We start from the raw sequence: 26,805 nt of genomic DNA on the forward strand, positions 1-26,805 counted from the left end.
TTGTTACAGTACTTCCATATCAAAGGGGTATATCTTCATCATAATTACTAGGGATGGGGTGTTTCTAGTTACCTTATATTCTAAAGTGATTTCTGTATAGACATGTTGTTGTTTTAGAATTCCTTGACACGGATTAGAGCTACCAAAAAGTATGTGAATGTAGAACTACCGAAAGGTATGTGAATGGAAGATGGTAACTTTAAGTCCAAGTTTCATCGGAATGAATGATTAAGATGGAGTCCAACTCAGAACTGATGAAGAATACAAATAAGTCTCCCTCGCTATATGTAAGTTCGCTATTTAAATCTTGTTCGAGTCAAAACTAACTGACGAATCTGGGGTGTAGCTATCTGTTTTTGGTTTTGAACTATTATAGCTTGATTGATCACAAGAAGCTAAGTCTGAATTTGGGATGTTCATAATGGACAAAGACACGTGGAATTTAAAACATTATATTCTAGCAGGTCCACAGTATCTACGTATTTGTAGAGGTTTACTCCTATTCTACGCAGTCTTTTTCTTTGGTCCTGTTAAAAACATATAGGAAATTATTAAATGAGTGCATTCAATCCTGAGCCTTTTCTCCCTCATCGTGGTGAATTCCCAAAGAGTGCATTCCATCCTAAGCCTTTTCTCCCTCATCGTGGTGAATTCCCAAAGAGTGCATTCCATCCTGAGCCTTTGCTCCCTCATCGTTGTGAATTCCCAAAGAGTGCATTCCATCCTAAACCTTTTCTCCCTCATCGTTGTGAATTCCCAAAGAGTGCATTCCATCCTAAGCCCTTTCTCCCTCATCGTGGTGAATTCCCAAAGAGTGCATTCCACCCTGAGCCTTTTCTCCCTCATCGTTGTGAATTCCCAAAGAGTGCATTCCATCCTAAACCTTTTCTCCCTCATCGTTGTGAATTCCCAAAGAGTGCATTCCATCCTAAGCCTTTTCTCCCTCATCGTTGTGAATTCCCAAAGAGTGCATTCCATCCTAAGCCTTTTCTCCCTCATCGTGGTGAATTCCCAAAGAGTGCATTCCATCCTAAACCTTTTCTCCCTCATCGTTGTGAATTCCCAAAGAGTGCATTCCATCCTAAGCCTTTTCTCCCTCATCGTTGTGAATTCCCAAAGAGTGCATTCCATCCTAAGCCTTTTCTCCCTCATCGTTGTGAATTCCCAAAGAGTGCATTCCATCCTAAGCCTTTTCTCCCTCATCGTTGTGAATTCCCAGAGTGCATTCCATCCTAAACCTTTTCTCCCTCATCGTTGTGAATTCCCAAAGAGTGCATTCCATCCTAAGCCTTTTCTCCCTCATCGTTGTGAATTCCCAAAGAGTGCATTCCATCCTCAGCCTTTTCTCCCTCATCGTTGTGAATTCCCAAAGAGTGCATTCCATCCTAAGCCTTTTCCCCCTCATCGTTGTGAATTCCCAAAGAGTGCATTCCATCCTAAGCCTTATCTCCCTCATCGTTGTGAATTCCCAAAATGTCAAGAGCTTCAATGCTGATTGTGTCATCATCTGAAAAGTAGAATATGCAGTAGCTATTAGTTCAGTATTAATCTCGCCACTATTAATCTCGTCAATAAATGCAGATGGTTTAACCGTGGCATTCATTTGAGGAGGTCGTTGTACTGATGTATTATCGTTTGTCGTTCCAATGCTTACCCCCACCAAGTGTCTTGTGTACAATGTTTGTCATTCCAATGCTTACCCCCACCCCCTGTCTTGGGTACAACGTTTGTCGTTCCAATGCTTACCCCCACCCCTGTCTTGGGTACAAAGTCTTCCGTTTGTTTGGCCACATGAACGAATTCTCGAACTGTGGGACAGTAAACATATACTTGTCATCATCATCATCATCATCATCATCATCATCATCATCATCATCATCATCATCATCATCACCTGATGTATTAGTATCGCTCGTTATTGGGTTAGCTTCATATGATCCAGGACTCAAACAATCAGGTAAGTTATAAGCCTGTAAGACTAACACACATCGAGCAACACTTTATCATTTTAAAAGAAATTGACCAAATGTTTGTGATCAGTGAACAATGTAAACGTAGACCCGGAAATAAATGGATCGTAAAATTTGACAGCATAATAAAGCGCTAGTAAATTAGTAATTCAAGTTCGCCGATACTATATCATTTCTCATGTTTAGATAAAATGTGTTCACCACATATTATAATTTAAGGAACATGGTCCTTGTTTTGTTCACGTACAAACCTAATGGATGTCGTAGAAGCATCTGTATGTATTTCAAAAGGAAGAGAAAAATCAGGATATGCAACTGTTGGTTCTGAACTAAGGGTTTTCTTCAATTTATTAAACGAATCATCGCATTTAGATGTCCATACAAAATCAATTGATTTACTAGTGAGCTTGTATTATTGCGCTGCGATGTCAGCTATCTTCCTTATCGTATGTTTATAATAGGAGGCCATCCCTAAAGAAACTCTTTCCCTAATGCTCTTAGATACAGCAAATAGGGTAATGGCGTCAACTTTTTCGGTAACGGGCGAAATTCCTTCTGGAGAGAAAGTATGAGCTAGAACTTTTGATTTTTTCTTTGCGAAAAATAGTTTGAGTTTCACATGGGTTTTGTTGACACCCATTTAAGACTGGCTTATGTATTAATCTACATCTGCTCAGATCTATGCTAAGTTATTATATAATGTATGGATAATTTTCGACAAACGATCTCTAACACTCTCGGATGACGCAATGTTGAAACTATTCAATGTATTTAAGTTCACTTTGCAGCTAGTCCACCTGGCAAGGATCATATGGTTTGTTGGTGAGCTACCTTGATACCTACGTTCAATAAATAAATAAATAAATAAATAAATAAATAAATAAATAAATATGACAATAGACGTAATAACGGTGAATGCTAATGGAGAACTTACAAAATGGAAGTTGGCATTGATGTTCTGCATAAAAGGAATGTCAATAGTAGCCTTGGTAGGTCAAAATAGTATATATCAGTGAATGTTATCATGGAGACATTGTTTGGTCATAGACCCTCCACATCATGAAGGGTCTATGGTTTGGTGGAGTGTGAATGCTAACTATCAAATATTCCAGGGGTGCTCGCGTCTCGTTAAGTTTTAATCCCTGTACTTGTAGACGACGTTTTGAAGGACAACATCTGTCCTTTTCACCCGGTCTGTCTCTATCGCTACCTAATCTGTGTCTGTATATATCTTGCTCACACGAATCACTCGTATTCTTATATTATTTGCGTAATTTCACTTTGTTGCACCTTTCAACATGAAATATATTATCAGAATTGAAGTATAGAATGTAACTTGTATCAGTCTTAATGCCTACAGGCAACGTAATTGTGCTATCATTTACTCAGAGTCTATTTAATAAATATATGACGGTAGTACAATGACGGTGAAACCGTCATTAGCTTTCCTTACACTTTGATATGCACGTATTAATCTATTACATTAAGGCTTATTGATAAGCACATGGCCATGCTCTTTACAAATGTATTGTGTTTTCATTATTAAACTGGTAAAGTTAAACATATCACATTTACTATTCATAATTTATATATTCAATATACAAACCGTATCTCTTGATACGAAATTTTATATAGCGTGGGTGTCTCAATCGGAATTATCTTTGAAACTGGTGAGCAATCAAAGACTTTGGAGTGTATAAAAAGTAAAGAGCTTGTGTTGATGTGTTTCATTCTGGTCCGCAGTACGTGATTTCAAGTTCCAGGATGAATGTCGACTAAATTGCAATATGCTTTGCACTAATATTCAGGTGAGATATTAGTGTAAACAAGTTTCATTACTTTACCTTTGAATCTTTTACTTCAATATTTCCCCTATTCCTCTCTTCTCCATTTCTCTCTTTTTCATGTTTATCTACTTTATTGTAACGAAATTCATCATTTTTCTATTTCCATCACCTACATAACTTTGGTTTCTCCAGTTCCATATCTCAATTCCTTACTGTATCAGATTTTTCATGTTTGATTAGTTCTTCTTCAAAATTTCTCTAAGGACCTATAAGGATGCAGTTTTATCATGTTTGTAAATTCCGTAGTCTTTTTTCTCGATTTATTTCAGGCTAAACAGTAACGATACTATTGACAGAAATAGCACCTCAAATGACTTAGCCGAAATTAACACCGGTTGGTCAAGCTTATTATACAACCAAATATGGATGCGAACCATGTATGGTATCGTTGGCACACTTGGTCTCCTAGGTAACCTCCTCGTCATCATAGTGTTTCTACGCATGCCTAAACTGAGAAGCAACACAAATTACTTGATCGTCAACTTGGCTATATCAGATTGCCTGGCGGGCTTCTTCCTTTTCCCTTTTCATGTAATCCCTGAAATGGTTCCACCAATAGGCTTAGCTGGAGATGTCACGTGTCGTATCTGGCTGTCAAAGTATCCTCTGTGGATTTGCTTTTATGCCTCAACGTTTTCACTTCTTTCAGTCAGTGCGGAGCGTTATTATGCGATTGTGTATCCATTGCATTATGAGGTAAATTTCGGAACAAAACACGTCCTAATTGGAATAGCTATGATTTGGTCTGTTGCAATATCATTCAATAGTTACATGTGGTATGTATACCGACACGAAGACAGGCTGTGTGTCATTGAGTGGCCGAGTTTGGTTTTCTTTCGAATTTGGGGAAACCTGATTGTTCTACTTCATTACCTTGTTCCCATGGCAACTATGATATCCGTTTACTGCAAAATCTACCAAGCCTTGAGCAGAAGTTCTGTTCATGGAACAGACGAGCTGACTAGGAGTAATTTGCAAGCCAAACGAAATGTAATACGCATGCTCGTTATTGTTTTAGGTGCATTCACGATATTTTGGACCCCTGGTTATATTGTTTGGGCGCTGTATAGCAATGGGTTAGTGAATGATCTAGGAAACTGGTTTTATAATGTTGGCGTTTTGTTGGCGTTCGGAAACTGCTGTTGTAATCCGTTTATATACGCTTTCAAAAATCGTCATTTTAGGAATGGGGTGAGATTTCTGATATTTGGTAACAGTAATGTTATTGAAGATAATTCTACACAAATGCAATCCCTCAATTCTCATTCGTAGGAAATGCCACGTGAATTATTCTGAGATTCCAGATCAGATGTAACATCATTTGGAATTTTAACACCTGTAACACTTTTGTACAGTGTTCTGCTTTTGATTTGTGTACATTCCGGTTTTTCTTCCTTCTGAATCAAAAATAAAATTTTAACCTTTCATATGCTAGGTCGTTTAACATTCTTCAATTGAGTCTTACGTGTTTGTAATTGCAAATGCATAACTACCCAGTATAAGATGTACGCCATTACTCATTAATTCAATACAGGCAACTCATCTTCAAATAGAAATTCATCTGTGTTATTAAACCATAGTATTCAATTTAATTTGTTTATCTCTTGACAAAGACTGAAGTGTGTAGTCGAAAGTTCAGGTAGAATTTTCAAGTTGTGTTTGGAACAAAAGTTAAATTGAATACTACAGGCAACTCGTGAATAGATCGTGCATGAAAGACCCAGAGATGAAGTGCCGAAAACGTATCTCAGACAATTTACAAGACAATTGATGACAAGTGTAAATTCAATGTGTCGTGATTCGTGAACAGTTAAGAGATATAATATAATTAGTAACAATTATGCGATATAATCTAATTAACAACAATTATTGTGATATGCTATCAAGAATATGAACAGTGGTGATTTAACAACACTGTAAGATAAATGTTTTAAAGCATTTCATATATTTAACAATTGAGATCGATAAAAAGAAATGTCTGTCAATATTCTTTTGTACCAACTTTGAAACAGACAATATGGAATTCACGACATTTTCATGAAACTAGATCTAGCGATGATGTATATGTCACTACATTATAAAAAAGGTAAACAAACAATGTATGGATGTCAGGAGTAACTGCGATTTTAATAATAACATGGATCAATACAGATAGAGATATTATAACCTGATTTATTGCTCAGATGACTTTGATTGCTCCGTGTATCAATATGGTAAATATGATCGAACTAAATATATGGACAAGTTTATTTCCTAAATCGATTTCCGATTATCTTATTATATATATAAACTTTTGTGATCTGTAAACCAGTGGTGATCATTGTATAAAAGAACCTTATATGCTCTCTATTGGCATTCGTCGTTATTTGGAATATTTTGTTACATCCTTGTAATCTACATTCTCATAAAACGATACTGGATCACGTGTGATATTGACAAAAACTTTGTGTGCGTTTATTTTTTCGGGATTTTCTCCGTTTCTTTTCTTGTTTGTGTTTATGTCTTTCGAGCTTTATCTTTCCTTCTGTATGCCGTATCACTCATATGAGTCATTTTATGTTTCGTTCCGTCTTTATTTTCTTTCCTTTTCCTCCTCCACTTAGAAAAAAATCTGATGCTTTAACACGGCCTGTGGGTAGTGAATATACTCGTTGTCAATTAGTAGCGATAAACAAGATCAACTACATGTGAATGATATGCGTCTTTGATTGATAACACATGACAGATAAGAGGGCAAACATACCCAGTATGTTTCAGAGCAAGTACCACATGTATTTAAAAATTAAGTAACTTCTCGCGTTATCTTAAAATCAGCACATAGTGATAAATTATTTGATCGTCAACTTGGGTATATCAGATTGTCTGGCTGACTTATTTCTTCTGTCTTTCCATGTTACACCTGAAATTATTACGCCAATACGCTTCATTCAATTTGGTATTATGTATCTTCTTTACAATTATGCCATTTTACTGCACGTTGGAACACGTTGGAAATACAGTTGTGATAATTTGGCCTGTTACCAGGTGATTCAACGGTTATATGTGGTGTACACGTTCCCCTATAATGTGCCTTCAATTGGCCGAGTATAACTCTCCTTTGTCTCGCCCTTCCTGTCCTATTTCATTACCTTGTTCCCATGGCAGCCATAATATTCTTTTAAGGCAAAATGTATATCCAACTTTGAACAAGAGTCCTGTTTAATGGAAGAGATCAGATGGCTGTAGTAATTTACAAGTAAAAAGAAAATTCGTACGCATGCCAGTCCCATTGTAGGTGCATTCGCCATATGTTGGACCCATGATTATATTGTTTGGGCATCATATAGTAGCAATGTTTTAGTGGATGACCTGCGAAAGTGGTTTTATAATGGTGTTCATTTGTTGGCATTTGCTAATTTCTGCAGTAATCCGCTTATTTATGCTTTTAGAAATGAACACTTTAGAAAAGGTGTAAAGATTTTATTATTAAGGCAAAGAGAATAATGATATACATGAAAGCTCTACACAAATTAACACCTTGAACTCTGATTTATAGAGAAGAATAGTTAACATGTTTTCCAAGCATTCAGCTTTTAAGTGAATAGCTCATTAAATGGAGTCCATTATAAAAGCAAAGTATCCTCTAATCTTTAAAACAACACATAGTCCCTACATCAAAGACGCAATAACCAAACATTGGGACCTTTTAGAAAATAGTGTAACATTAAAATAACTTTATCTAAACAAACTAACCATAGCACTGTCATAAATTGGCCCACACACAGCAGTAACGACGCTAATTAAATGTTACGATCCAAAATATCGTATTTCGGAATTATGGGAATAAATTCTACTTTTCGGCATTGTAGGCCATAGGTCAGAAATAGACTGTCGATGACGAATCTGGGCAAACATGATGTAACTGAAATTCACATGATTGGTTAGAGAAAAGTACATAATAACTTTTATGATGCCATGATCTTATGGTGTGATTTGCTATTTATAGTTGTTGTGTAAATTCCATTGTATTCGAAGTATACTTAAGATGAGAATAAAACATCCAGAATCAGAGGAGAGGAGCTCTCGGGTAGGTGATTCTGGCAAGCCGAAATCTCTTCTCAGTCGTGACTAATTCCCGACTTGGACCTGAACGATCCCGTACGAGAGTATGAGAGTGTGAGTACTAGAGTGTAACGTCAGAACTATCCATATTTATACCGTTCAACTCTACGACACCCAACATAAATATGTATATTATTATTATTATTATTATTATTATTATCATTTGTTGTAGTTTCATTCAGTCTTTTCAGAACAAAAGGGTTGAATAAGTTTATATGTTGCAGATTCTGTTTTTGGGACGCACCCAAGATAGCGGTAAGGAAGGCACAGGGCTCTGCCCCGTCCGATCTAGCTACAGATTGAAAAAAAATCGCGTGAACGTTGTCATATATACCCAATATTCGGTCTACAAGCTGCTTCACTACATTTTATTACTTGTCATGGAGGAGAATCCAAACTCGTGTTAAAGGCTAGTGGTGATAACCAACCTCTTGCATGCCAAACGAAGTTTGCAGGAAACGCGAGCGCGTATTCCCCGACAAAAAGATCCGAGTCATCTGAAGAAGTGAGTTTCCCCGTAATTATGTTTGCTTACTGCTCAAGTAGATTATGAAACAGGAACAGTTGAGATTAATTGTTATGGTGAAATACAAAACCAGTTGAGGGGAGTGAAGCGGAGGAACCTGACACAAGCTAATATGGACATTAGAGTAAGTGAAATTATGAAGTTACCGGTATATCAATTAGAAGAATCGCTTCTAACAATGGACAACCAAGATGCCAATATATGTTTTGCGCGATACAGAGGAACCATTCGAAAAAGAAAAGATGGACTGTGAATTTGCAGTACACAATTGCAAGGGAAGGCACACACGGTGTCATCCAGAGGACACCGTGTTACGCAAACATAAAACATGATGCAAATGTCGTTAAAAGATTCCAATTTTGAAGGAGGAGAATGACTGTGAGAATGAAAAACTTATCAAAGACTTGGGACGATGTTTTCGAACATTTGTTTTTAACATAACGTTTTGAACGATATTCTTTTTCCTTGATATGTATTCTTTAAAAACTCGGTTTGTAGCTCGTGATTAACTGTAGGGGACAGAACTAGTTCTGTCTATGCTTTGGGACCATGTTTGAAAAAATTGAATTTTTTTTACTCATTTGTATATACTGTTAATTGTGAGATTAATATGAGCAATGGAAATTTATTGTCTTAATTTGTTAACCTAAGTGTTGAGAAAATTGCAACAATATCATCAACTTTGAACTGCAGAAACTGAACTTTTATCAGTATATTGAAACGACTGAAGGTTATATGTAATTTGGCTAGTTATTGCTCAACAATTAATACATATATATATTTTATGTCTATACAAATATGTGTGTATGTGTGACTTCTTGAACAGGTAGTAGTGTGTTCGAAGTCAGCCTTACTTCCAATCCCAAAGTAAAATACTAATTAGCGCCGTGTCGGTGCGTCTTGTAGCACACCTTGATCAAGCTATGTCAAATATGTCAAATGAACTACGCATTTCCGAAGGAAAAAACAGTCATATGATCTCTCTCACTCTCTCTCTCTCTCTCTCTCTCTCTCTCTCTCTCTCTCTCTCTCTCTCTCTCTCTCTCTCTCTCTCTCTCTCTCTCTCTCTCTCTCTCTCTCTCTCTCTCTCTCTCTCTCTCTCTCTTCTCTCTCAAAATTTACGTTTGTAAATAATGTAACCATTGTAGACCAAGTAAAGAGCCAAAGACAGATCTCTTGACATAAAGAGAATGTTACATCTGGCAAGTGTAAATCAAATGTGTCGTGACCAATTAACAGATATCAAATAATTAACAACAAATAGTGTGATATACTACAACATATGAACAATGATGTTTAACTGATATTGTAAAATCACTGAAAGAAATATTGAAGCATTTCATATTGCTTTATAGATATGAGTTCGACACAACATATACAACATACATGTCAACATAGATGACTGTAATTTATACATGTATCAATATGATAGTGTATATGCCAGAACAGGTTTATTTCGTAAATCTATTTCCATTTTTATTAAATACGTACATCAGGTCGGCAAAACATAGCAATAAGTAGTTTTTGTGTCATGTTGACTGTAAGTAAGTACGACGCTTGGTCGTCATGCAAGAACTAGTTATTGCGATTTCCCCGATTATTTTAACTTTGCTAATTCGCGATCTATAAACCAATAATAATCTGTATAGAAGGAAAGAGGGTGCCTTCAATTATTTATTGTCTTTGAGAACCTGAACAGGAAAAAGTTCTTATTTGAGTTACACACACACACACACACACACACACACACACACACACATATATATATATACATATATATATATATATATATATATATTTATATATATATATATATATATATATAGATATATATATATATATATATAACGATAATTGTGAAGGTGACACATTCATAAAATGTTTTGTTTTGTATTTGTTTACTTTTTTGTTGGTCTGTTCTTTTTGTTTCTTTGTTTGCTTTGTCTATTTATCAGTTTTGTGTGTTTATTTGTGTGTTTATGTCACGGTTTTAATCCTTCCTTTTATTAACTTTTGAATCATATTTTCTTTCATTCTATATCTCCCCCACACCCAACCCACCCCTACCCCCAACCTCGATACTAATGACTGTCTTACTTGATTATCAACATTGATTCATTGGTGGTCTGCAATGATTTTAAACTCCTGGACGGATGTCGACTAAATCCCTTCACCTTAATTACAATATACTTTGGACTAACATGCAGGTGGGGGATATTAGTGTAAATATGTTACATTTGTTTTACCTTTGATTTCGTAACTGTAATACCCTCTTCCTCTCTTTTCCCCGTTTCCCTGTTTTATCACGTTCATCTTCTTTAATGCTGCGAACATTATCCAGTATCTTCCCTTCATTTACATCACTCTCAAGACTTCTACCTAAATAGCTCAGCTCCTCGCTACATCGTGTTTTCCATTTATCATTGGTTTTCTTCTCCATGCAATCATTTCCTTATTATTCTGTTTGGAACTTCACCTATACGCCAGTCTTCCGTGTCATAAACGACACCCATCGTGAAATACGGCTTCAAAATTCCGATACCTATATGTGTCAACATTATGCGACAACTAATTATGATGTGGTAGACACTCTCTAGTTCAGTTTACTTGGTAAATTTGGGGTAATCTACTTTACTTGTTCATATCTTGAATTTCTATATAGTCTTTCTATCATTTTATGGCAGGCTAATATCACGGGTAACGATACTCTTGGCAGAAATAACACCTCAAATGACTTAGCCGAAATAAACACCGGGTGGTCAAGCTTATTATACAACCAAATATGGATGCGAACCATCATATCGTTGGCACACTTGGTCTCCTCGTCATCATAGTGTTTCTACACATACCTATACTGCGAAGCAACACAAATTATTTGAACGTCAACTTGGCTATAATATCAGATTGCCTGGCGGGCATCTTTCTTCTGCATTGCATGCAATGTAACATGGTTTCACCAATAGGCTTAGCTGGAAAAATCACGTGTCGTATCTGGCTTTCAAAGTATCCTCTGTGGACTTGCTTTTATGTGTCGATGTTTTCACTTCTTTCAGTCAGTGCGGAGCGTTATTATGCGATTGTGTATCCATTGCATTACGAGGTCAATTTCAGAACAAAACACGTCCTGCTTGGAATAGCTATGATTTGGTCTGTTGCAATATCATTCAATAGTTACATGTGGTATGTATACCGACACGAAGACAGGCTGTGTGTCATTGAGTGGCCGAGTTTGGTTTTCTTTCGAATTTGGGGAATCCTGATATTTCTACTTTATTACCTTGTTCCCATGGCAACTGTGGTATTCTTTTACTGCAAACTTTACCAAGCCTTGGGCAAGAGTTCTGTTCATGGAACAGACGAGCTGGCTAGGAGTAATTTGCAAGCCAAAAGAAAAGTCATACACATGCTCGTTATTGTTTTAGGTGCATTCACGATATGTTGGACCCCTGATTATATTTATTGGGCACTGCATAGCTATGGGTTAGTGAATGATCTAGGAAACTGGTTTTATAATGTTGCCGTTTTGTTGGGGGTTGCTAACGACTGCTGTTATCCGTTTATTTATGCTTTCAAAAATCGTCATTTTAGGAAAGGGGTAAGATTTCTGGTATTAGGTAAAACAAATGACATTGAAGGAGACTCCAGATACTGAAAATGCGACCCCTCATTCCTAATGAAAGTATGATGTGTTGTTGCAAGTTTTCATGTGTAATGTAAATTTGGGTACTCATTTCTGAATCAAAAGTAAAACTTTGTAACAATAATTTGAACCTTATCATTCTAACGCAGGAAAGACATAGTAAAGACATCGATATACAGCAAATGATGGTTTGTCTTTTTACAAGACAATTGATGACAATTTGTCGTGATTCGTATACAGTTAAGAGATATGATATACGTAACAACAAATTGTGCGATAAGCTAGAACCATAGACACTATGCTAGAACGAATATGAATAGTGGCGATTAACTGAAATTCTCAAACACACTGAAAATAAATCATATTTAAACATTTCATATTGTTGTAAACAAATCCGAGCGATAGAAATACATAGCATAATTGTCAACATGCTGTGTACTAACATTCAAACAGACAATATATAAAATGCACGGAATTTTCATTAAAATAATGGTAACTCATAACTGAATAGTGCAGGGATTATAGACCTATTAACGTCAGTGAACAGTGCAGGGATTATAGACCTATTAACGTCAGTGAATAGTGCAGGGATTATAGACCTATTAACGTCAGTGAACGAAAACATATCTCAGATATAGAGCGAATATTATTTGTCGTTTTTATCTAATTTGATTGATTTGTTTGTCCAAATTGTAGTGATTCGTAAACAATATGGGCCATCATCTAAATAATAACAATTGATGTGACATGCTATTAAAAATATGATATCAAATATGAAAAGTGGTTGTTTAAAAGCATTTCATATACTTAACTACTGAGATCGATAAAAAGGAATGTCTGTCAATATTCTTTTGTACCAACTTTGAAACAGACAATATGGAATTCACGACATTTTCATGAAACTAGATCTAGCGATGATGTATATGTCACTACATTATAAAAAGGTAAACAAACAATGTATGGATGTCAGGAGTAACTGCGATTTTAATAATAACATGGATCAATACAGATAGAGATATTATAACCTGATTTATTGCTCAGATGACTTTGATTGCTCCGTGTATCAATATGGTAAACATGATAATATTAAATATATGGATCAATTTATTTCCTAAATCGATTTCCAATTATCTTAACTTTCGTAAACCAAGTGGTGATCTGTTATTATACGTGATAATGTCATGAGTAATCTATGTAAATTTGTATTCAAGACCCATAATGGTAACTTTGTAAATTATTTGACATTTGTATCTTTAGTTATTAATTATAAACAACTGACCTGTAAATTCATTTTGTATGTTAGTGTATATGGTTTTGTAAGCTTTTGTACGCATGGGCCGGAGGCCTTAGAATCAAATAAGACATGTACGTACATCCCACAATATTGAAAAGTGTTATATTATGTCGAAGACAAATCGTTTCACAAATTGGTCCTGTTGTAGAAAAACTTTAACCATCCTCAAATATTCAATCATTATCTCAATAATTAAAAACAAATGCTTTGGAAATTTGAATGCAAGTTCATAAAATTGAAAATAAAATGCGCATGCTAACTGAATGTATAGACGCCAAAGTGAACGCTTCACCGTCTGTGTTTCAGTCAAGGTCCCGATTAACATTAAATATCACAACAAGTTCGTTGCTATAGGTACAGTCTTGATATACAAGAATATTAAACCGCCTTTATTGAATAACTTACTACGATTCATAAGAATGTCATTTTTATATCATTTTTTTCTCTTTGTAAAATTTTACATGGAGTCTGATCTTATGTTTTCCTTGTTTAAATTCTTAAACTAACTTACAGCGTTATACCAGTGTAGAGTTATCCAATGTCATTGTCGTGTACATTCAGATGAGTTACAGCGTTATACCAGTGTAGAGTTACCCAATGTCATTGTCATGTACATTCAGATGAGTTACAGCGTTATACCAGTGTAGAGTTACCCAATGTCATTGTCATGTACATTCAGATGAGTTACAGCGTTATACCAGTGTAGAGTTACCCAATGTCATTGTCATGTACATTCAGATGAGTTACAGCGTTATACCAGTGTAGAGTTACCCAATGTCATTGTCATGTACATTCAGATGAGTTACAGCGTTATACCAGTGTAGAGTTACCCAATGTCATTGTCATGTACATTCAGATGAGTTACAGCGTTATACCAGTGTAGAGTTATCCAATGTCATTGTCGTGTACATTCAGATGAGTTACAGCGTTATACCAGTGTAGAGTTACCCAATGTCATTGTCATGTACATTCAGATGAGTTACAGCGTTATACCAGTGTAGAGTTATCCAATGTCATTGTCGTGTACATTCAGATGAGTTACAGCGTTATACCAGTGTAGAGTTATCCAATGTCATTGTCGTGTACATTCAGATGAGTTACAGCGTTATACCAGTGTAGAGTTATCCAATGTCATTGTCGTGTACATTCAGATGAGTTACAGCGTTATACCAGTGTAGAGTTATCCAATGTCATTGTCGTGTACATTCAGATGAGTTACAGCGTTATACCAGTGTAGAGTTATCCAATGTCATTGTCGTGTACATTCAGATGAGTTACAGCGTTATACCAGTGTAGAGTTATCCAATGTCATTGTCGTGTACATTCAGATGAGTTACAGCGTTATACCAGTGTAGAGTTATCCAATGTCATTGTCGTGTACATTCAGATGAGTTACAGCGTTACACCAGTGTAGAGTTATCCAATGTCATTGTCGTGTACATTCAGATGAGTTACAGCGTTATACCAGTGTAGAGTTATCCAATGTCATTGTCGTGTACATTCAGATGAGTTACAGCGTTATACCAGTGTAGAGTTATCCAATGTCATTGTCGTGTACATTCAGATGAGTTACAGCGTTACACCAGTGTAGAGTTATCCAATGTCATTGTCGTGTACATTCAGATGAGTTACAGCGTTACACCAGTGTAGAGTTATCCAATGTCATTGTCGTGTACATTCAGATGAGTTACAGCGTTATACCAGTGTAGAGTTATCCAATGTCACTGTCGTGTACATTCAGATGAGTTACAGCATTATACCAGTGTAGAGTTATCCAATGTCATTGTCGTGTACATTCAGATGAGCTACAGCGTTATACCAGTGTAGAGTTATCCAATGTCACTGTCGTGTACATTCAGATGAGTTACAGCATTATACCAGTGTAGAGTTATCCAATGTCATTGTCATGTGCATTCAGATGAGTTACAGCGTTATACCAGTGTAGAGTTACCCAATGTCATTGTCATGTACATTCAGATGAGTTACAGCGTTATACCAGTGTAGAGTTATCCAATGTCATTGTCGTGTACATTCAGATGAGTTACAGCGTTATACCAGTGTAGAGTTATCCAATGTCATTGTCATGTACATTCAGGATACTTGGTTCTGAACTTCTCTTCCAGTCTAGAATTTGAATAATCCTGAAAATAAAAAAAAACAGTGAATCGTTTCACAATTCTATTTCTGAATACACATTAAATTGTCCCCTTATCTTAAAACAAATAGCAGTGATAATTTTACACAATCTAAATAGGTATGGGTAAACTGTGAACTGAGTTTTGTTTATACAACATCAACTCCGTTTCACATTTTATTTGGCAAAATTAATACTATTTATAATATCTATAATTATTTCTAACAACTTCTGACTTTACAAATCAGACATGTATGACATAGAGTAAACTGTAGGCTATAATGACTTGCATATCTCTAATGTTGATAATTTATGTGTGGGATAAAGTCCATACATAAACTATTGTGCAACTATATTGAGGCACTAGGTTAGTGGGGAATTAAACCACCATCATCAAGGATACTCTAAAAGTGTCTGTGATGGTTTCCTAAACCTGTAATCCTACGGCCGAAATGGGGAACAACCCCTCATGAAGAATGTTCAAAGATGCACCACCCCAACCCCAAATCAGTGTACATTTCACCAGTGGAGTTTTAAGTAGAGTCTTTAGGATATGAACACTGTGGGAGATCTCTAATATATATAATAAACACAGTTGCAATGTTGTATTATGTTCTAGTAGCTAATTTAACATCAAATGTTGACCATCTCAGTGAAGTGAGTGAGTGCAGTGTATGTGTGTCATATTATCTGTGTGAGTGACAAGCCAGCCTTGGTCTTATCAACAATTTGTTTACAATTAAACATCAGGGTGTGAAAGATTGTACACTGTGATCAATAGAGAAACTTGCTGAAAGTAGTTAGTTTTAGCACAGCTTGAGACAGGCTAAGAGATACAGTTGGTAGAAGATCGTTGTATTACTAGGCATTACATATGGAGAGGTTACAGTAACTGTAAACTGATTAGTGGACAGTCATTTTAATTGCTTATCTTTTCAGCTTGTCAAAGGAATATGCTTATTGAAAATGTGAGAAGACTGGGAACGCGGTATTACTTTTATTTCTTGTACTTCCAGTCGATACGGTGAAATCCATACATTAGCTTATATTTGAATATTAATTGTGAACAAGAACAAGTGTGAAAATCTGTACAAAATGACTGTTACAGTAATAATTCATATCAAAGGGCGACTCAGTTTCGTTCTTGTTTGACGAGAAAATGACCCTCCTACCTGTAAAGGTTAGAGTTTCGTTATATAAATCGTAGTGGCAATGTTGTAGCAATGATCTGAATAACCAAGACTATGTCTAGGTTTGTTTGATGTAAGGACTTACATGTGCAGTAGCGATTAATGTTTATCGATGACATTACATATTTCTCATAATGCACTGTAACAGTTAAAGATGGCGGGTTTTTTTCAAACTCTCCATCAGAAAAATTAAAGCATTGAAATATATTTAGTCATGATTACTGAGTACTCACCCAACAAGGACCATTGGTATCAGTGTTGTGACTGAATACAATTGAAATACTAACGTTGGAATTGAATCAACAGTGGCAGAATACATTGTGTTGAAGATGACGGGAGAAAAGCAATTACCTATACCCTGCACACAACTCTGTAAGGCGAATACCACACCTATGTAATGAGAATACTGTACCGTCAGTGGAATGTTATGTTATACAGTGCGGGGATTATCTCTAGAAATAGGTACGTAAAAGGTTCCTTTCGCCCTTTCGAGTTTGTCCCTTAAACAGTAAGGTTCTAACTATTTCTGCTATTTCTTTCAAATTTACTAAATTAAATCTGTCGACAAATTTAAAGTTAGAAGACGACCACCTTTAGTTTCAAACGACTAGGTTTGCAGAAAAGGAGGACAGATACGGTTTTATATTTGAGAGTGAACGACAGAACTGCTATTTCCTTCACAAAATAATTTTGCTTACGTTTTTTTTTTTCACAAGTATGTCGATTCATAAAGAACGATTTATAACTTACGCAAATATAAGGACTAGTCATTAATCTAACATCTCAGCGTTTTTATTTATTCAATACTTGTAACAGAAATGTGAACAATTGAATCCAGGCAATCATGGGTTCCAATATTATGTTTAAAGTTTATTCTGTTATTCTTACCCTGTTTTCTAGGGTCAAAAAGCTTCGATAACCGACTTCTTATAACGGGAAAAGATAAAGATGCCAGCATCCCAATCACTGGAGCTAGAATAGAGTTACAATTATAAAGAAAGATACATCATTATGTATATGACTGAGATGTAGTAGTAGTGCAGAAAGATAGCCTTTGATACAATTGTTGGTTGTTGTTGTTGTTGTTGTTTTTATTGTCGTCGTCGTCGTCGTTATTATTGTTATTGTTGTTGCTGTTGTTGTTGTTGTTGTTGTTGTTGTTGTTGTTGTTGTTAAGTGGTGGTGGTGGTGGTGGTGGTGGTGGTGGTGGTGGTGGTGGTGGTGGCGTGGCATGGCGTGCCGATGACGACGACGACGACAACGATGATGATGATGATGATGATGATGATGATGATGATGATGGGACACAAGCTGAGTTTATACATTTTGGGATGAATTTTGACTCGTATTAAAAAGACACTGTAATATTGCACTTAATGGTGAAGCTAATTATTATTTACTATCGGTGCAACTCAAACCCGGTATTCATATACGTATAGTACAATATCGAGAAAACCCCTGTTTATGCCATCAATATTGCTAACAGCGCCTGCAGACAACATTTAATACATTTGAAGACATGTTTCACATTAATAGTAAAATAACACCAACTGCTTCAATTGAAAAACAAAGCAGTATTTTTACCTTGAGTAATCAGTAAGAAAAAATACTTATAACGTGATCAGTGTATGCCTCTTTTATGTCGAAACTGTTATCATTATCACCAGTCTACTAGTACTACGAATGGTACCTTCACTTGTAGTTTATGATATTTCTGAAGATTATATTGAAAACATGGTTAACCTACCAGCGAAAATTTCTGTTTGCGTGGCTGCCATGGCGACCATGATATAACTGCCAATATGAGAAATAAAGCCGGCTTGAGCCATTCCCATATCGGTCAAGCAGCACGATAGGATTTTGCCAATAATAAGCAAACCTAACAATAAAGTGAGGAATAATGAGTTCTAACACGTATTGGTAATAATTAAGAATTAACACACAACATCTCATTGTAAATGACGGATGACCACATTTTGAAACAGATTTTACGAGTTGTGTGTTTGTTGATAAATTGGACTAATGAGGGAATGTTACTATCAAAGACGTCAGATTGTTAACATTGTTGTGATTTGTCGGAAAGTAATGTGAATTATATCAAACAGTGGGCTCGGCTTGTCGTTCACGAACGTCAACAAACGTGCCACTTACCGACAGCATTGGTGGCAAAGAAAACCGCCTGGTAATATCCAACGGATATCGAGGAAAAACAAAGCGGAGGTCCAAGCATATACAATGTAGTAATACTGGAAGAAGAACCTAAAATCAAGAATAGTAATAACATACACATGGAGAGCACAACAAGTTCAAAACAGACCCGTCTAGAGCTCTCCGAAAATAAACGGAATATATCGACATACTGTTGTTGAAAATTCCACTTCACGTCGTTTTTGAGTGGCGCTGTCTCCTCGACCCAAAATACAATGTAAAATGTCATAAATATGGTGACACTGTACAGCATCCAGAGGGGTGGTATAAAACCAGCTGAGTTGATCCAGTATCCAGTACTGAATTGAGAAACGCCCCCTCCTACAAATAGCGAGGTTTCTATGATTATCATGCGGAATGTACGGTGTTCTTTAGGCGTTACGTCGGCAATAACTGCATACGATATGGCCATTGCTGTAAACGGGTTACCAGTTAAGCCGCGGATAACCTCCCCGATGAATAGATACGGCAATGGTAGATTGAGGTACAGAACAATCAATATGCAAAGCATGTAAAGTACGAATCCAACAGTCGGTATCAAAAGTGCAATTTTTCTTCCACCACCTCTCTCACTGTATGACCCTAGAAACGTCGCGGTGAAGAAACCAAGAAAGGAAGGAATGATTTCGTAGTAAAGCATCCAATAGGAAGCCTCTGATTGGACCTTTTGACCTAGAATGTAGTTTGGATCTGACTTATTGACTTCGCACGTTGATTGAGAAGTATTTGGAGAGTAACCATACATTTGGCCAACGACTTGCTTGACGTATTCCACTCGTATGACTGATAGACTCGAGTAAGCAAACATCAAACAGAAGAGAAGTGGTTCTACGGTAACGGTACGACGCAGGCAACGAAGAACTTCCATGGCTAAGTTTGTTGTAGTTCAAACAACTATGTAACTCATCAAAACCGCATGTATGGCAGTGACGAAACCAAGGTGTGCGTCTTTCCTCCCCTCTACGTACTATCGTTCAAGAAGAAGTGAAGTGTGCTTCGAACTCGTGACTTACTTCTAACAGGTTCATTTGAGTCAGACAGAAGTAGACTGTTACCAACAAAGGTGACAGCTAGACATTGTTATCTATAAAAGGTCGCGATTCATGAACAATGAACTGTTAAAATACAGTATCAATGACAGTTTCAGACGAGAAAGCGACGTTTTTGTGAAGGAATGTAACAGGGGGAGTTGTCCGATCAGTTAAAAAACTAAAAGCTTGTCACTGGTTCTTCTCCTTTTAGTGTATTTTAGTTAGTGTATTTATTGGTGTGTCATGAACACTTTCACACTTCTCATTTGTTATTGACACATATGTCTGATAACTTCACTTCATAGTAAAGACTTTGTTTTGTCTGTAGTTTGTAATATTTGTGTATATTTGCATTGGTTTTTTTTAGCTTCGCTGTCAGCGACAGCTGAGCGGAGCTCAATGGTTAGGTTGATTTTCATCGTCGTCCGTGGTCCGTCAACTTTTTCTATTTTCATCTTCTTCTCCGAAATCGACATTCAGAATGCTTTGATATTTGGTGTGCATTGTATATTGCCAAGATAAAAAACATGGAATGGGTAAGCATGCAGATAAATGTCTAAGAAATGACCCCATGTTTGCCAAGTAACAAGTTCACGCCAATAGCAACTGCTAAATGGTTGTGTATATTTCAAAGATAACAACAATATTGATTGAGCAAGTGGATATCTATCCAAGAGAGTAAATACATATCTACCTAGCAACAAGACTACGCCCATAGCAACAACCAAATGTCGTTGTATTTGACAAAGATAGCAGCAGAGGTAGTTAGGCAAGTAGATAAACATTTTTATAAGTGACAGATATAGTCACCCTACAGCTAAGAAAGTGGACATAACAATATTAAAATGACATATAGTCACCCTACAGCTATGTAAGTGGACATAACAATATTAAAATGACATATAGTCACCCTACAGCTATGTAAGTGGACCTAGCAATATTAAAATGACATATAGTCACCCTACAGCTAGCTATGTAAGTGGACCTAGCAATACTAAGATGACATATAGTCACCCTACAGCTAGCTATGTAAGTGGACCTAGCAATATTAAAATGACATATAGTCACCCTACAGCTAGCTATGTAAGTGGACCTAGCAATATTAAAATGACATATAGTCACCCTACAGCTAGCTATGTAAGTGGACCTAGCAATACTAAGATGACATATAGTCACCCTACAGCTAGCTATGTAAGTGGACCTAGCAATACTAAGATGACATATAGTCACCCTACAGCTAAGAAAGTGGACCTAGCAATACTAAAATGACATATTGTCACCCTACAGCTAGGAAATTGGACATAGCAATATTAAAATGACATATAGTCACCCTACAGCTAGCTCACCCTACAGCTATGTAAGTGGACATAACAATATTAAAATGACATATAGTCACCCTACAGCTATGTAAGTGGACCTAGCAATATTAAAATGACATATAGTCACCCTACAGCTAGCTATGTAAGTGGACCTAGCAATACTAAGATGACATATAGTCACCCTACAGCTAAGAAAGTGGACCTAGCAATACTAAAATGACATATAGTCACCCTACAGCTAAGAAAGTGGACCTAGCAATACTAAGATGACATATAGTCACCCTACAGCTAGCTATGTAAGTGGACCTAGCAATATTAAAATGACATATAGTCACCCTACAGCTAAGAAAGTGGACCTAGCAATACTAAGATGACATATAGTCACCCTACAGCTAGCTATGTAAGTGGACCTAGCAATATTAAAATGACATATAGTCACCCTACAGCTAGCTATGTAAGTGGACATAGCAATACTAAGATGACATATAGTCACCCTACAGCTAAGAAAGTGGACCTAGCAATACTAAAATGACATATAGTCACCCTACAGCTAAGAAAGTGGACCTAGCAATATTAAAATGACATATAGTCACCCTGCAGCTAAGAAAGTGGACCTAGCAATATTAAAATGACATATATTCACCCTACCAGCTAAGAAAGTGGACCTAGCAATACTAAAATGACATATAGTCACCCTACAGCTAAGAAAGTGGACATAGCAATACTAAAATGACGTATAGTCACCCTACAGCTAAGAAAGTGGACATAGCAATACTAAAATGACATATAGTCACCCTACAGCTAGGAAAGTGGACATAGCAATACTAAAATGACATATAGTCACCCTACAGCTAGCTCACCCTACAGCTATGTAAGTGGACATAGCAATACTAAAATGACATACAGTCACCCTGCTGCTAAGAAAGTGGGCATAGCAATATTACAATGATATAGTCACCCTAAAGCTAAGTAAGTGGACAAAGCAATACTAAAATAGTTTGCATATGGCATTCGTAACAACAAGAATATATTGGTATGTGGATAAACATTAAATGTCGTTTCTAAGTCATCACAAACTTTGCAGTTGTTCTATCGTGTTTGTTTCTTTGTTTTTTGGTGTTTTTTTGTGTTATGGGTAAATCGGCATCAGGTACACCCCATGGCCCATTGGTTGGATAATCTGTTCTGCGATAACGAATGACAACCACAGTAGTGAACAATTTTCAGTACTCATAGAATGAAGAAATTTTCATTTGAAGACAAATACTAATTATGATGGGATATACATGTTTTGTAGGGATGTTTTTGACAAGGTTTATTGGTGATATTAACCGAGAATCATAAACTGCTATGGTTATAATTGAACACAGTTGAACTGTGTCTAGAAAATGCCAAACTAATACAACATTTGAGGTTCACCTTGTTGTGTAAGGCAACAAATTCAGGTGTATGTCAACAGTGAAATAACATAATTTATATATATATATATATATATATATATATATATATATATATATATATATATATATATATATATATATATATATATATATATATATATATATATATATATATATATATATTGGGTTTTTATTTCGTGGAAGTCTAGGCCATCGGCCCATCGTTCAAAAAATATTAAAATACAACACTCAATTATCAAATATGTTCGTGAACTTCCTTACGTAGTTTCATTGTGTGAAATAAATAAACAGCTAACCTTTGTATAATAACAATGTCATCAGATGTATCAATAGATCAAGGAAATTGCGTTCACTATAGGCAGCTCAAAAAATGATTCTTGGAATAAACTGGTTCTGAAGTTGTCAAAAAAAGAGCAAACAAGTAGAAAATAGAGTTCATCTGAGCCATATCAGCCGTCCAATATATGGAGTAGTCTCTGAAGGTCGAGTCGACGCCCTTGGTCCGCTTATGCATAGTTCGAGCAGAAAGGGCACCGAGCATGTAATTGATTGATCGATCGATCGATCGATCAATTGATTTAATGATTGATTTATTATTTGGTTGAATGATTGATCGATTGAATGATTGAATTTTTGTGGTGCAATATAATTTATTTTATGTGTGATGTTGATCAATTCATTCATTGAGTTTTAAAACTATTTTTTCTTTCCCTGGTTACTTTGCTCTCAGCTGTATCACAGGTCTGAATCTGTATGTAATTCTCCCTTTTCTTTATTGACTAAATAAAGACGCCTTGTCCATTCTTAAGTCTTCTCTCCTCTAAATGAAAACACCCCTGAAAACTCCCATCTACCAATTTGACTTGATGATGAATGGTTTCGTCCATTTACACCCTATTGAGATGGAAGCCCCCCCCCCCCCCCTTGTGATGGAAACCTCTGAGATGGCTCACTTTTATCGAGGTCATCAGACCACATTGCTCTGTATAATTTGACACATAAGATCGCAAGGAATATTTGACAATTCCACTCTAAACTTATTTTGGTGTAAGGTTTTGCTCGACAAAGAACAAACAAGTGTATAATCACACACCCAAAATAAACATCCCCACCATGAACCAGTGTTTTGATTTCAAAGTCGTTTATTACATACACACACACATACACGCATGCAGATATTATGTATTTATACTATAATTGTATATACGATATTTAATGCGTATACAAACTAATATTTATTGCCATGCCTATACCACTGCTAATTCAGAAACAGAGTACATTTGTGCTAAAAGGAACAATGTATTCGTCAGAAGGATTCACTTTTATTTATCTGCCACGATCAAATTCTGATTTCATCAGTCAGCATTATCGTGACATTAGTCCATATACAGAAAGCCGTTCTAGGTATAAGCCGCATTAACCAAATGTACAGTTTCATTTTTTCCTTCCTTAAGGAAGGAGATGTATTAGGGGTTAAAATGTGTGTGTGTGTGTGTGTCACCATTTTCTAAAAAAAACCGGCTGCATCAATTCGAACGAAATTAGGTGGACATGTTCCGTAGGGTAATGGCAAGAACTTATAAGTTTTGGTAAACATTCCATGAATACTAATGAACAATTTGAGTAATTAATGGTTTTCGGTAATTAGGCTATATTTCAAGAGTGCACGCTTCAAATTCAATATACATACTTTTGCGATACCTAAGCGCATCTGTCCTGAAATTATTATTGATGTAGCTTTCAGTTTTAATAAGATAATGGCATATTTTGGTAATTAGACACGGTGGCCACACAAAAGAAAGTTGTCGTTTCTGGAAATGTTGCCTAAAGTGGTGTGACGACACAAATTTGTTTTTAATTGTTCATGATTAGTACTAGTTTTGCAGTTGTTTTCCCTGAAGTAGCAATTAATGTAGGGAAAGATATTTTTGTTTTTCCTTGTATTGGATCTGCAGTCTGCATTGGCTGGACAAACATGCAAAACAAGAAGATTGAGACGGGGTATTTCAGTGATGCACACTCACCAGGAAACAATTCTTTTTTTTCTTGGCCTTAAAAACGCCTACCGTGAGATCTATGATACAACTTTCTATAAAAGTTTCCCATTATTACATGTGTGATTGGCTGTAAGATCGCAACTGCAGGCAATCATGCTGGAGATATCGCCTACATACCATCTCTTCACTATTTCAAAATTGAAAATCTTGTTTTTACTTTTTTCGATACTTGTGCGTATTTCTGTTTCTGAAAGCATGCATGAGGAGATCGTCGACGTCGGTCAAACCAAGTCCGCTTCAACTTCTAGGTGAAATTACCAGCGTTCTACCAAAACTTCTTGCTGGAGAATTCGCCAAGATAAATCCATACGATCTCTTCTTTGATCAAAATTAAAAATTCTTCTCTCTTTTTTTAAATAAAATTATAAATCTTTCGATACTGAAGGCGAGTTTGCTGCCAGAACGCGTGCATTTATTCATATTAACATGTTATCACAACAATGCAAATGAGATAAGTAAATGTTGGGCAATGTACTCAGCACTATTCAGTGGTTTGATTGGGTCAAATTTTCCCCAATTTTCCGATATTGATTGGCTTTGTTCAAAGTATTCGGGTTGCTTGTATAAAAGGTACGTACATCGAAATATATATCGATAAGTTTCTGTCCAGATCTGAATTTTATATTTTGAGAAACCAAATGAACTTGGGAGCCATGGAAATTCACCTCATCATTGTGGCGTGCATTGCGAAATTCTTGAACTGAGTGTTACATAAATGGTATTGCCGTAAACGAGTTGTATGGAATCAAAATACAGACCGGTACCATGCTTACCTTTAAGTATGTTAACTTTCTGCATACTAGCGATGTTACGACTGTTTGAATTTTGTTTATTATTTGCCATGGAAACTAGTGTACATATCGCGGGTATGTAGGGGATCGCGACGGTGGAGTGAAGTCGAGTCAAGCTTTCCTGTACTGAGAATAGGTAGCGAACATTTGAACAACTTTTTCGACAACTAACTTTTACTGGGACTTCAAAAATCACAGATATAGAGCTAAAATTCATTATGTTCAAATGAATACCAATAACAATCCATACATTTGTTCTGTATGCATGGGTAAATGTACATATGTCTGTATGTGTATCCCTGTAAATTTGAATAATTTCATTTCAAAAGCCATTACACCTGTTCCACTACGTGTACACATAGATTGATATCACAAAGTCATTTCAGATTTCTTATAGTTTGGCACACCTTTTTGTCAATTCAGGGGTATATCATGTACTAATAGCCTACTATAAAAAGGTTGTTGCATTCCAGCAATTATTATGTGTAGGAACAAAAAACTCAATATTACCCTTACGGAAGGCATTCAGTTTAAATCTGGTTACTGATAGTATTGGAAGCACCACTATTGATCATAAAACTGAATGTACTGCAGTCTGTGAGGTACTCCGTGACGGGGCGCCCTCACACATCGGTAAACCCTCGAGGAGGTTGGGGAGGGTGTAGGGACAAGACGTTAAAGTCTAAATGTCACTATTGCTATCTGTAGGCCTCTTACAGACCTAGCTGTTCGACTCGTTATACTCTCTCAATTCCGTTGGAAACATAAACTTACTGCTGCCAATCAGCGCAACGAATTAATATGTTACATCAAAGTGTTAAAGTGAGGAACTGACACACACACACACACACACACACACGCCCGCACACACACACACACACACACACACACACGTGCTTTCATGCATATTTTACAGGTACGTCGCAGAGAATATACCAGTGTAGTGTTAGCACAATATTGTCTCTATTCGTTGACACTGTCATATATACATTATCCATCCTCATTAATCGATGCATTTTGAAGTAAAGGTTCGCCAGGAATTGTTACCGATGACTTTCTTCGGCACTCTTTCAATTGTATCACACTGAGAGCGGGAGTTAAGGAAAAAATACAAAAATACAAAATTGGTGACCTGAAAAAATTAAAGGTCTTGTAACTGGTATATGCACACATGTATATAGATACGTATGTAGCTATATTTGTGTTATATCCGATCTCTGACCAGCAATGTCACACAACTATGCATTACTACTTAAATTTTTCATTATTGTCACGT

At 36.2% G+C, this 26,805-nt stretch overlaps 1 protein-coding gene across 1 annotated transcript; it reads right to left on the minus strand.

Annotated features, from left to right (window-relative positions):
• Positions 1-1,436: 1,436 nt before the first annotated feature.
• Positions 1,437-19,778, minus strand: LOC144435740 (proton-coupled folate transporter-like). Its single transcript, XM_078124354.1, has 5 exons — positions 18,854-19,778; positions 18,450-18,581; positions 17,591-17,674; positions 1,701-1,808; positions 1,437-1,507 (listed from the first exon to the last, which is right to left on the minus strand). The coding sequence occupies exons 1-5, from the start codon at positions 19,776-19,778 to the stop codon at positions 1,437-1,439; spliced, it is 1,320 nt and encodes a 439-aa protein (XP_077980480.1).
• Positions 19,779-26,805: the final 7,027 nt, after the last annotated feature.

The sequence above is a fragment of the Glandiceps talaboti genome, chromosome 1 (assembly GCF_964340395.1).
Source record: "Glandiceps talaboti chromosome 1, keGlaTala1.1, whole genome shotgun sequence".
Classification (NCBI taxonomy): Eukaryota; Metazoa; Hemichordata; class Enteropneusta; family Spengelidae; genus Glandiceps; species Glandiceps talaboti.

What these genes read in the sequence shown, in the direction of transcription:
- LOC144435740 (XM_078124354.1), bottom strand. Translation starts at nt 19,778, where the DNA reads ATGGAAGTTCTTCGTTGCCTGCGTCGTACCGTTACCGTAGAACCACTT. An exon ending in CTTTGCCACCAATGCTGTCG is followed by an intron (nt 18,582 to 18,853) that starts GTAAGTGGCACG and finishes CTTTATTGTTAG; the next exon opens with GTTTGCTTATTATTGGCAAA. An exon ending in TTTTGACCCTAGAAAACAGG is followed by an intron (nt 1,809 to 17,590) that starts GTAAGAATAACA and finishes ACTGTCCCACAG; the next exon opens with TTCGAGAATTCGTTCATGTG.